We start from the raw sequence: 13,554 nt of genomic DNA, 5'->3' as shown, positions 1-13,554 counted from the left end.
GAGAGTACAAATGGAACCAAACGGACCCATAAAATGGGTCCATTGGTTCCATTTGTACACTCTCAGAGTTAAATAAACACTAAGGACTTTACAGTGTAGATTGGGGTCCCAGAGAAAATAAATAAATAAAAGATAAATCAAATGGGGGTCTGTGGCCTAATGCAATATCTCACTGGCGCTCCTTGAATTGATACTCGCTGGTTTAGTTGACAAGCTCCTGTGACAGTTAGTGAAGACTGTGTTTAGTGGAGGACAGCCCTAGTGGACACAGTCTACATTTCAGATGGATCCACCAGAAACCATTCATACTGGTGTGATTGTTCATGTACATACATACTGTACCTGCTGCTCTATGCTAAGTGTACCGTATATATACTGTATCTAGATAGTTGAGTTTCTTTCCCCCTCTCCTCATGGATTGAAGTCAAATAAAATTTCATGACTGGAAAAAATTGTTGTTGGGCCAAATCTCTGATTTGTGAAACAGCGTGAAAGGAGCCCACCACACACACTAGCGCTGTGTTTCATAAACAAGTAGCACATTGTGTAGAATTATGATGTTTTGGTAGCCATATAGTACACCAGTGAAAGAAACTGCCTAGTACCAACCTTTACTTTTATGACATATTTGAGATCATTAGGATTTTCTGGAAGATTGAACATGCATTCTTGCATGACATGCCCCATTTCTATAGAATCCAAATGACTGAAACCAGTCATGGTGACTGAGAACTTTAAGCCATGTCTTGCTTTGACTGCCTTGACTTTTCTTTCATTTTCTTTCCCCTTACTCCCCCCTGCCCACCCCTCTTTTCTTCTTTCTGGGAACAACAAAAACGATGGAGCTTGCACAAATAATTTATTTCACCCACTGTTTACACCTGTAAACCTGTGATGTGACAATGAAATTGATTCTTTAGTTTAACCATGTTCCACTAAATGACTTTCCTAACCTCACGATCATTTCAGAGTACAGACATGAAAACTGTCCATATCCTGACTGATTTTTATATTTTTTGATTGATAATATATTAACATTTTCTAAAATAGCAGATCAAAAAGCTCACAACATGCTGTGATGCGACACGTTGTGAGCTTGTAGATCGGCAATTTACCTTTTCAGGGGTAAGTAACATTGTGAACATTGTTAAAACCAGAAAACAACTCATGCCATATCACCATAGCCAAAGTCTTATATCATGGTATCGATATAATATCCACATATTACCCAGCCCTAGCTTCATTAAAACGGAGTTCGCATTTGATTAAAAAAAATAAAAAAGTTAAATACAGTGATTATAGGGCACATGCTGATGTGTTGTTTGTCTTGGTATTTGCTGTTAGGCTGATTGAGAAAGCTTGAAACCCGTTTACCATAAATCAACCAAGCATCACGCTGCAGGCACTAACTACCAACAACTAGAACCGTTTGCAAAAAGCCATCCACTCTACAAGCTCAATTCCCTCACCAGCGTTTCACCACATCTCACAAGTGTAAACCCTCTATTCTCAGTAAAACTAGTACTTAGTTGACCGGGGTCCCCCCGGGCTCTATAGTAGGCCCCGCTGCTTTTTTTACGGAGCCACGTTTCCGTCGGAAAGCTGTAAAGAAAATCCAGTGAAGACGGATTTGACGTCACTCCCAGTACACAGTACTTGCTCCCCTGGTTACTTCCGGATAACGTCGTCAAAAATATAGATTTTTCATGTCGATGCTGAATATTTGAATCGATTTCGCTACTATCGATTACCATGCTCTCTCATCTCTTGATAAATGAAAAATGTGTAGCCTTTAAATTAAATAATACATGAGTTAATTAGATAATTTTGTTACTTTCAAAGGCCTGATCTGAATAGAAAAGACTTATGTTAAAAGAAACATAGTGTGATATTTCTCTTATAGTACCAGAGATAAGCTAAGGAGATTTTTTTAATTAAAATCTCAAGCCCCCTCGGTCTCGTCCATGTTTCCTCACGGTATGGGAAAAACCCGCATCGGATATCGATATTTCTCAAGGTATCGTATGGGAGGTTAAGACATTCAGGGTACGGCTGACAAGACAACCACTACTTCTGGATGTAGATGATGATGATGCACAGTGTTCCCACCAGACCCAGAGCCTGGATGCCCAGGAACCAGAGCAGCAGCCAGAAGAAGATGATCACCACCGGCTCCACAATCTTCTCCCCAAAGTACATCTGGGAGAAGCCGGCTGCGCGCAGCGACTTGTTCAGCGTGCCGAACAGCGTGCCCATGCGCTCGCAGTCGTCCAGGAGCTGCTCGCGGGTGGTGGGGTCGTCCAGGTAGGGCCAGCGGGCCGTGGGGTCGGCGGGGTCCCGCCGCGTCGTCACCCGCTCCTCCCCCGGCCGCCTGCTGGCCCCGCTCTCTCTGGCAGGAGGGGCCAGTGGCTGTGGACTGGTCTGGCTGCGGACGTCCTCCTGTGGAGGCAAAAACCATGTCTGTGTCTGTAATAGGCAGTAATAGGCAAAGTACTCACTTTTTTTACTTAAGTAAAAGTATCGATACTGCAATTTGGAAGTACTCTGTTACTGTTAAGTAAAAGTAATTCGGAATTCAAAATTTACTTGAGTAAAAGTACAAAAGTATCGAAATGTACTTAAAAGTACCAAAAGTAGAAACTACTCATTATGCAGAATGTCCCATTTCACGAGTTTTCAAATGTATACAAATCATTTGAAAATAGCAGATCTACTAGCTCACAATGTGTCGCATCACGACGCATTGTGAGTTTGTAGATGTATATAGGGCTGTATATAGGGCTGAAGTGGTTAATGTATGTTTTGTAATAATAATCAGAATCTACAAAGTAACTAGTAACTAAAGTTTTCAAATATTTGTAGTGGAGTAAAAATATTAGTAGTAATATTTGCCTCTGAGATGTAGTGGAGTAGAAGTTAAAGTACTGGAAATTGGAAATGTTCCAGTAAAGTAAAAATACCTCAACATTTTACTTAAGTACAGTACTTGAGTAAATGTACTTATCACCACTGGTAATAGGACCACATTGGAAACAATTGCCCAGGCCTTGTTTGTGTTAACCTTTTAGCCTAAATGTCTGACTGTACCTTGTGCTGTTTACATTTCTGACTAATAAAGTATTCAATCAATCAATCAAGTCTGGGGGGGGAGACACAAAACTGTGTTTTGACAACAAGCTCCCTAGCTTGTTGCATGACGGGTAATTGTCGCACAAAAACATTGCAATTAACGATTTAATTGTGTTTTTGTCGTTGAACACTGGAACATTATGAATAGAAATGACATTTCGGTTTGGTTTTTAAGCTTTGAAGTTGCACAGGGCAGATATGACAAATAACCTAAATATACAGAAATACATTACTGACACAAACACATTGGGTGCCAGAGGTTTATTAAAATATTATACTTTGAGTGCCAGGACTTTTTAAACATTTTGAACCTTTTTCAAGTAGTCACAAAATATTTTCAGTGATCACCGTCCTCACGGTGATCCCCTCATTACACACATACAGGTCTCGTACAATCGGGGGGAAAAAATTTAAAACATTCGGAAATCCATTCCATAGTTGCAGCCAGTTGAAAATAGTTAAATTAACATTGTAAAAAAAAAAAGTGCACAGGAGCCGAGATACAGGTTTTTGAAGTCATAAGTTAACCAGGAGGTGGATTGGAGTCTAAATCTTGTAGGAGTGATATTTCCTGTTGCTGTGAAGGAAAAAAAAATTAAAAATTTAAAAATTTTCCAAAAACCGTATATATACGGTTTTGGCACTCAACGTTAGTATGCGCAAAACCGTATATATACGGTTTTGGCACCCAATGTGTTGTTAATAACTCTACTTTAATAAAAACATTAATAGTGGATAGCTTTTTTTTTTTAATGTGTGAATTTTTCAACATTGCTCATTGCATCTCACATAATCGCAAGTAAACGCGAGTAATCATTGTGACAGGCCTACATACTTCTAGATTCAGATCTCAGCGTTATCAGATTCAGAGCTAGTGCAGTTGTATCCGTTTGTCAGAGTACTTGGAGGCTTGCCTATGACCTCATATTGATGACATCAGGGATCTCCATATATGGGCATAAAAGGGACACAGACAGATACATTAGGGCTGTATCTATCGATAATTTAATCTAAGCGATTATTCTAACGATTCTTTTTTTAAATAATCAAATCCTCCCTTTTCTGAAAATGACAAATGACATCAAGCTGATTCTGTGCATTATCAAAACTAGTGTGATATGTGCTGTACGGATCTCCATATATGGGCATATCGGTCATCTATTACAACAGTGGTTTATGATGTATGCAGGCTGCAAGATGCGCAAAGGCTGTCTCAGAAGGAAAGCAAGGACAATGGATGTGTTGGGAAGATGTTGAGAAGCGAAAGCTCTTTTGGAAGGAGATATGGGACATGGAAGCTTTTCCAACCCGCTTCATCCTGCCAGCCACTTACGATGTCCCTACCATCACCAGAACCTCAGCCAATGGTATGGAGAAGACCCTACATGCCCCCTCTGTCCATCTCCAGCTAACTTGAAGCACATTCTAGTCGGCTGCAAGACAAGCCTTACACAAGGTCGCTACACCTGGCAGCACAATCAAGTGCTGAAGTGTCTGAGTGGCAGCTTCGCTGGAGAGTAGACGGACGGTCGTCGACGCCCTGCCTCCTCTTTAAATCTTTACAAACCCCCATAGCATAATTGCGCAATAAACTTTTTGGTCAAATTGACATTTCTGTTTCTGCCTAACTCTACTTTCCTAACACAGCTGCTTCATTGTGCCTTATTGCCTATGTCAAAATCACTTTCTGAAAAGTAATTTGAAGTCAACTTTTTAACTTAAGATTTTTTTTTAAATGTAACACGCATTCTGATCGAGGCTGAGGACATGGGCACATAAATAATGCAGGGTGAATCAGCAGTGTTGGGCAAGTAGAGTCAGGCAGAGAGCCATTTTGGAATGTAACAAGCTAGCTATCCTTAGATCAAGACTATCGCAGATGTATTTTATCGATTTTGACATTTTTATATCAACGAGAGTCTTAGCTCCACCCCCCCAGTTTTCCCTGGAATGTTACCAGTAAAGCCCGTATTTCTCCAAACATGTACAAATGCAAACTATAAGGTGCTTACCCGCTTACCCCAAATGTGTCCCCAAAACTATGTGTCCGGAGTATTTGTGCAATGTATTAGTCCATATTTTTCAATAAAGAAGTGTTTTAATCCCGTCTGTGGCCGATTCTGACGGAAGTTCCCAATAGGCGGTAGTGACGGGGCGCATCCGGTGAAAGCCGGAATTACACTCAATATAAACTAATAAAACGAGGGGGGAAGAAGACGGGATTAAAACGCTTCTTTATTGAAAAATATGGCATTGCACATATACACCGGAAACCTAAGTAACATTTGGGGCAAGCGGGTAAACACCTTATATTTTGCATTTGTACATGTTTGGAGAAATACGGGCTTTACTGGTGACATTCCAAGGCAAACTAAGGGGTGGTCTTTAAGACTCGTAGATACGAAAGTAAAAGTCAGACTCGATCAAATACGATAGTCTTGCTCTAAGGCTAGTAACAAGCATTCTTCAGTTATTTCCTGAAAACCTTAAAAATATGACTCAGGCAATATGCTACGAGGCTAACGAAATGAGGGTCCACGGAATATTACAATAATCGGGGGGTCCTTGACATGAAACTGTGTGAGATCACAGCTGTACCGTCCACAAGGTGTCTGTTTACATTCACTACAGTACAGTACCTGCTGCCGCCGCTGTGTGTTGTGTTGGATCCCTTCAAACTGTTCAAAACGACCATGATTATTGTGATTATTCTGGTGATGATGATGAGCCACCGTGGCGGACATGTTGTTTACTAATACTGCACTGTTGTTGGATTATAACGTAAACAAACAGACGGCAGGTGAACTTTCCTCCAAATCAAATCCTCTCACTGACTTTACTTCCCGGTCTGTGGGGTCATGTCACGTGACTGGTTGGTCACACCCAGGGTTGCCATGTCTGCTTATTGTAAGCGACTTTGGGCTTGTTTTTCTGTAAAGTTGCTTGTAAATATTGGGATTTTCTTGGGCAAGTTGGGCTTGTTGCTAAAGTGTAGTTGTTCATTTAGGCTAGTTTCTAAAGTGTAGTTGTTTATTTGGGCTTGTTTCTAAAGTGTAGTTGTTTATTTGGGCTTGTTTCTAAAGTGTAGTTGTTTATTTGGGCTTGTTTCTAAAGTGTAGTTGTTTATTTGAGCTTGTTTCTAAAGTGTAGTTGTTTATTTGAGCTTGTTTCTAAAGTGTAGTTGCTTATTTGTGAGCTTGTAGATCGGTTATTTTCAAATATCCGATTTGACATAGGTTTGAAGAAGTGCATAATGTGACGACCTTCGCTTTTTTTGGTCTCGTTTTCATAAACCTGGCTGCTTATTTATCTCGCAAAATCTGGCAACACTGGTCACGCGCCTCAAGCCCTTTTTTCTGTTTGCACCAAAATAGCAGATCTACAAGCATCGCGGACGCGACGCGTTGTGAACTTGTAGATCGGCTATTTTCACCGGACGACACCGTCGTGGCCATAGATATATGGTCGTGGCCACAGACATATAAAGGTAGACGCCTCATCTGGCTCTGAAGCATCGGCATCTCGGACGCACTTCCGCTTCCTCTCATAGAGTTAAAAGCTTCCTCTATGTTTCTGGGGGGAAGCTGGAAACTTCCGTGTGCGTCACAGAAGGGGGCGTTCGGTAGGCCAATCAGAGGCAGGTGGGGTGGGTCTTTTCTTAAGAGGCAGCCGCGCAGCAACTAGTCAGTTAGACGCGCTGTGATTGGCCAGTAGTTAACGTGATGTGATTGGTCTGCCCCCCGGAAGAGCCTTGTATTGAGAGACCAGTCGTTACAATGAACTGCAGAGGCCAATGAGGTATCTAGGTTTCTATATCTATGGTCGTGGCCACGAAGCTGCGCGACGTCCAATCAACGTGCTCGGGAGGCGGGTTCAAACAGTACCCGCCGTCCAATCAACGCCCAGGAGTGGATCTCAGCAGGTTTGCTGATCCGGTCTAGAGCGGATGCGGAAACGGTACGTGCATGTGTGGAAATGACGCCCAGGATGCAGTCAGGATCCACTCCCTTTTATTTTTTAGCAAAACTAAAAAATAAAAGTCTAGAGATCGAGGCTAGTGTTGCCTGGACTTGTTTTTTTCTGCAAAGTTGCTTGTAATTATTGCTAGTTGCGGATTGTGTTTTTGGGGGGCTTGTTTCTAAAGTGTAGTTGTTTATTTGGGCTTGTTTGTAAAGTGTGGTTGTAATTTGGGTTTGTTTCTAAAGTGTAGGCTACTAGTTGTTTATTTTTGCTTGTTTCTAAAGTGTAGCTGCTTATTTGGGCTTGTTTCTAAAGTGTAGTGCAGCCGATTTACAATCACGTCACACACAGATGTGAGCTTGTAGACCAGCTATTTTCACAAATTTTGAAATGTTTTGAAAGCATAAGATTATTAAGTATATTATAACCACACTTTAGAAACAAGAAACAAGACGTTCTCGTCTGTTGGCGGCGGCCTTCGAGTGATTGAAGAGGAGAGTGATTGAATATTTTATTGACAATTTAATAATACAGTACAGCAGTATGATAGAATAAAGGGAAAATCCCGATGGATTAATTGCCAGGAGAAAGGCTTTAGCCTATTTCCATTATTTTCCAAATTACACATACATGTTCACATATTCAGGTCGGGATACCAATTTCATCGAATCAGGAGAGAGAACTCACACAGGATACAGGATGAACAAGTATACAACCAGTCGCCCTTCTGTCTGATGTGCGACAACACCCCTGGATCTCTGTAGATACAAATGTCCTCAGGTGCCCACGCCACAAAATCACACCACACTGGCTAATCAATGTTCCCCCCAGTATATGGATGCTGGGGTGGTTTAATTGTGATATATTATCAAACATAAAAGGCAAAGCTATCAAAATGAAATGCATGAATTTAATTCAGTCTGACCAGAAGCAATGATAAAACATCCCAAACGGTCATTACAAATTAATGACCAGAGGTCAGGATATCAAAAGCAAACGCATGGATTTGTACACTCAGAGTGTACCCCAAATGGGGGTCAGTGGCCTAATGCATATCAAACTGGGGGTCCATGAAGTTAAAAAAGGTTGAGAATCACTGGTGTATTTCATGCCATGCGTATGGTATACTCAACCTCTTGATGTTGTAATTCCTCTTTTCTGTCAGAGAGGTGCAGGATTAAACCCTGCTTGTACAGACATAATCCCAGCTAATCTGGGCTTCGGTTTCACTCTGCAAATACTGGCTGCTAGAATGTCAAAGTACTGGATAGACCGGGCTGTGAGTGTCTGGGAATAGAGATGGAGGAACAGAGAGCTGGTGTGTGCTGAAGGATGGAGCTGTTGGTTTTCATCTATGTGTTGCAGTGTTGCTTGTTAGCCGTCCACTGCTGTCCATCGTTATGTGTCTGTGTCTATGGAATCAACGGGACAGATGGAGACCTCAGGTAGGACATTGGACTTGTCACTTGTCTAAAAGCCGATGCACACCTAGAAGTTATCATAGGACAAAAGGAACGTCCAAATGCCAAAAATGGGAAAGATCCTGCACACTATGTCTTGAACCAAAAATATTTGGGCATTAGAACATTTCTGACAGCACAGGGCAGATATGACAAATACATATACAAAGAAATGACCACTACAAATGATCAAAAATGAATAATGTACTATGGCCAAAACAGATCATAATATACTTAATAATCTTATGCTTTCAAAACATTTCAAAATTTGTGAAAATACAGTAGCTGGTCTACAAGCTCACATCTTTTCACGATGTGACATGTGACGTGAGCTTGTAAATCGGCTATTTTCGCTATTTGTTATATATATATGAGGTCCCCATGATTGTCTTGAACTCATGGAGATTTTTGTTTTGTTTGTTTTTGTCACATTACTGAGTACGGGTCCATTTGGTTCCATTTGTACACTCTCAGAGTTAAATTAACACTGAGGATTTTACAGTGTAGATTTGGGTCACAGAGATAAAAAAAAAGAGAAAAAAGGTATCAAATAGGGGTCCGTGGTCTAATCCATATCAAACTGGGGGGTCCTTGAAATGAAAAAAGTTGGGAATCACTGCTTTGTTGTGTTGAATGTATTAGATGGGTGCGATGCAGTGACCCTGGCATTGTGACTGTCCCCACCAACGTCCCTGCTGACACCGTCAAACTGCGCCTGGAGAAGACCTCCATATCCAGGGTGCCCAAGGCAGCCTTCTCCAACCTGACCCAGCTACAGTACCTGTGGCTGAGCTACAACTCCATCAAGTCCGTCCGTCGCAGCAGCTTCCTCAACCTGAAGGCCCTCAGAGAGCTGCGTCTGGACGGGAACCTGTTGGCCAGCTTCCCCTGGGAAGCCCTGAGGGCGACGCCTGGCCTGCGCACCCTGGCTCTGCATAACAACCAGATGACTACTCTGCCTGCACGCGCCGCTCGCTTCCTCTACAACATCACTTACCTCGACCTATCGAGCAACAGGTAGGTGTTGTGTAAAAGTCTATATGTACAATTATTTTCTATATTCAAGATTCATGAAGTTTTATTTGTCACTGACGTAAACAGGTACAAGCAGTGAAATGTTGTTGGGACTTATGCCACAGATTGTGCTACATACATATAATGAAAAGAATATTATAAACAAGAAAATAGAATAGAATGACAATAATTACTAAATAATATATACTGTACAAATATACAGTGATAGGGCTATACGCTATAGGGTCTTAGACAGGCACAGTGACACAGGCCGAGATTATATTTTTCACCCTGTCCGTGTGTGTGTGTGTGTGTGTGTGTGTGTGTGTGTGTGTGTGTGTGTGTGTGTGTGTGTGTGTGTGTGTGTGTGTGTGTGTGTGCGTGCGTGCGTGCGTGCGTGCGTGCGTGCGTGCGTGCGTGCGTGCGTGCGTGCGTGCGTGCGTCCGTCTGCAGGCAGCTAATCTCCGGCACCGTTGGCCCGATCGACGTGAATCTCTGCACACACACTCCCTGAATGAGCATAATTTCTGCCCCAAATCATCAGCCTGTTATAGCGCCACCAGGAGGCAGAATTTAGCTAAACCCATTATTTAATATTGCTCCTACAGATTTTGTCCAAACAACACGCCAATCGGTACACATTATCTCTATAGTCATGTGATCAAGACGGATCAGTCTGATTTGTCATATTCCATCCTGATAGGCTAAGATTGGCATCTAAAGTTTGCAGGAGTGGCTTGTTTTGAACAAAATGCCTCAAATCATGAACGCGGTGTCCTATTGTCGTGAAACTTTGCACGCACATTCCCACTAGGCCAAGGACGAAATGCCTGGCGCTATTATAGCGCCACCAGCAGGCCTATTTTTGCTAAATACATTTTTGGATATTACTCCTATAGAGACTGAATTCCAAACATTGCTAGCCCACAATAACCTACCTGACCTGGCGGAGACCTGTGCTCCGAGGAGCACTTTTTCTAGTTAGCAGTGTTTCCGTGTGCAGTCCATTTCTGATCAAAAGCAGCATGTTCACCCAAATGTGCAAAGTGCAGATGTACAATGCAACAGGATCAATCAATGTGCACGTATAGCATGGGCAGCATTTCTCAAGAACAAATTATCAAGCATATGACAGTGTCACAACACTTATTGTCTTATGTTTTCCTTTTTGTTTTCGTTCACATTTAGTTCTCTAACAGCGGCCGGAAAATAAAACCACAGTAGCTTAAAGCCCTTGGCTGTTCTACTATTTTGCATCATCACAAACTGTTTTTTGCTTGGGTGAAGTTTGTCCTACATAATATACTGTATAACAGAGGTTCTCAAACGTTCATGGCTTCAGTACCCCTTTCCATGATTTCTGAAACCAATTGCCCCCTTTACCTGCTATTGCCAGGTAAAGTTTCAGTAAGTGCAGTTTTTATATAAATATGTTCAAAACAATACAGCATAACAGCAAAAGTATTGTTTTATATTCTTTTCTAAATTGATTTGGATTTTATTTGGTTTACAGATCAGTAAGTTCTCCCAAAATGTGTCAAAGTTATGATCACTAAACATAATGGTAAAATAAATGTTTCCACTTTCTCTCACTGTACTACCTCTGTGTACCACTAGGTGTACACATACCATTTGAGAAACACTGGTTTATTATGTAAAGGCCCCCTACCGCATTGGTTCTCAAAGTGGGGTCCGCGGACCCCCAGGGGTCCTTGGGGGGGTACCAGGGGGTCCCCAGCAAAATGTGTTAATATAGCGTCACAATAATTTTAACCTTTTATACTTTGGCTATTCAAAAATAGCAGATATACAAGCTCATAGCGCGGCACTCGGTGCCGCGCTATGAGCTTGTAGATCTGCTATTTTTGAAAAATCGTGAAAATGTGTGCAAATCTTTGAATATATATATTTTTAAAGCGAACATTTGTAACTCAAATCTTTGCTTCTTGGGGTCCCTGGAACAAAATATTTGAGATGGGGGTCCGCGGCCAAATACATATCATTTTGGGGGTCCTTGGCATGAAAAAGTTTTTGAACCACTGCCCTACTGTACACAAATTAATTCCTCTCCTCTCCTCTCGTCTCGTCTCCTCTCCTCTCCAGGTTAACCAGACTACCAGCAGAGATGTTGGACCTGTGGTTCCCTCTGGCACCAGCGCAGCAAGCAGACTGGGTCCAGCGCAGGGTTCTGGGTACAGAGTTAGGAAGACATTGAACTGCTGGGTGCATTAAGGTTTCCATTTGCCTCCACGCCTCTGCTTTTGATATCCCTTTTATCCCTGCTTCTGGTCAGACTGAATTAAATTAAAAACTACTAAACCAAACAAAACGATTTAACTATAAATGTATGTCAAAAAATTTCCACGGTTTCTCTGTTATTTTTGGGCGGTGTAGCCGCCCCTATAAGTGGGGTTGGGACACCTCATTAGTACACCCTTTGCTGCACTGTGATTGGCCCATAATAGTACACCCCTCTACATTAGTACACCCCTAGCTGTACTGTGATTGGCTGACTCTATTGGCTGACTCTATTCGGCACTGTGATTGGCTAGCGAGACACATGATGAAATTAATAACCTATAAATAGGACTATGCACTTAAAAGCTTCCATCACTGTGATGACCACTGTGATGACCACACCGCCCACTTCACACTGGGTGTGATTTTTTTTAATTACTTTTTGTTATTATTATTAATGAAAAATCAAGTGTTTGAAAATGGTTTATCTGCTGTTCAGGTGGATTTTTGAGTGCTAGCAGTGTGTGCATTACAAGCCGACATATAAATGTCATTCTACTGCCTAATATTCTCTTTAAATCGCAGGGAAATGCTGCACTGGAGGACTGTGCTAGACTTTAGAGCAGGTCAAAGGTGCAATCGCTTTCTGGCTTTTACTTTCAGTCCACCTAAGATAGCAATGTGCTAATAACTGTGAAGACCAACCCACCATTGACTACTTGGACTCAAACCTTTAAGTTGCACTCCAGCAATGCGGAAGTGCAGTTCTCAAACCCAAGACGGAGAAGGGTGATGGCTCTGCTAAAACGACAGAGGCACACCGTCTAAAGTGGGCCTGATCATGGATGACAGGAGATAAGTGGGGAACCTGACACAATAGTTCCAGGAGAACAACCTGGCTTTGCATCATTGCATGGAAACTGTACTGACCTCAACTACAAAGCAGGGGCGTCAATCCCGGGGAGACCAATCTGATGTTTGGAGGGGCTTGGATTTATTTTCTTCCCCTCTGTGTATAATCCCACAGAATGGTTTGGTCCGTTCCCAGGAAATTATTTGGCAGTGTTGCCAAGTCTGCTTATAATTTTTTTGGGCTTGTTTTCATATACCTGGTTGCTTGTTTCTACACTGCTGGTGATGACATCATAGAATGTGCCTCTTCTGTGTGTTGTTTTTCCAGCATGTTATGATAGAAGTTATAACTTTGGTTTTGACGTTTCAAATAGTTAATAAGTTATTCGTTCTTGTCCTTAAAGACTGTAAGCCCCTTGGATGGCTACGCTACTACTAGCGTAGTTTAGTTTTCAGGGTGTTAACTGCGGTTAATGAGGGATGTTTGGCAGACAATGGATTATGGATGTATAAATGAATGCAACAATTACAGTACTAAAAATGGAAAGAACACAGAAAGAGGATTTTCTAGTTATGGCCGGCCCGTGCCAACAATGGTTAGTTAATTTATAGCCTTTCCTTAAAGTAATACTAGGTAACTTTAAAAAAAAAAACTGAAGTTAAATTGTATATCTTTTGTGAGTGGCAAATGTTTCACAACACCCATTCCATGAATTTCACCACGAAAGCCTTTTATAAACATATTTTCTATTGAAAGTGGACAGGGGCGTCTTTCCCGCAAAAATGACGTCATCCGGCCGGAAAACGGAAACGGAAATGCACTGGTTTCCTGTTTGTCCCGGAACTACCGCGCTAGTAACAAAAAGGAATTTCGCGCTGTTTTTATGGCATTATAGAATTT

At 41.8% G+C, this 13,554-nt stretch overlaps 1 protein-coding gene across 1 annotated transcript; it reads right to left on the bottom strand.

Annotated features, from left to right (window-relative positions):
• Nucleotides 1-1,168: 1,168 nt before the first annotated feature.
• fam241a (family with sequence similarity 241 member A) lies at nt 1,169-5,979 on the bottom strand. The gene is made up of 2 exons (XM_080414406.1): nt 5,769-5,979; nt 1,169-2,439 (listed from the first exon to the last, which is right to left on the bottom strand). Exons 1-2 carry the CDS (start codon nt 5,871-5,873, stop codon nt 2,068-2,070), a joined length of 477 nt encoding a protein of 158 aa, XP_080270532.1. The 5' UTR covers nt 5,874-5,979; the 3' UTR covers nt 1,169-2,067.
• Between the last annotated feature and the right edge of the window lie 7,575 nt (nt 5,980-13,554).

The sequence above is a fragment of the Gymnoscopelus braueri genome, assembly GCF_963280865.1.
Source record: "Gymnoscopelus braueri genome assembly, chromosome: 19".
Taxonomy (NCBI): domain Eukaryota; kingdom Metazoa; phylum Chordata; class Actinopteri; order Myctophiformes; family Myctophidae; genus Gymnoscopelus; species Gymnoscopelus braueri.
The sequence above is the reverse complement of the archived record's forward strand: the minus strand, read 5'-3'. Positions and strand labels throughout refer to the sequence as shown.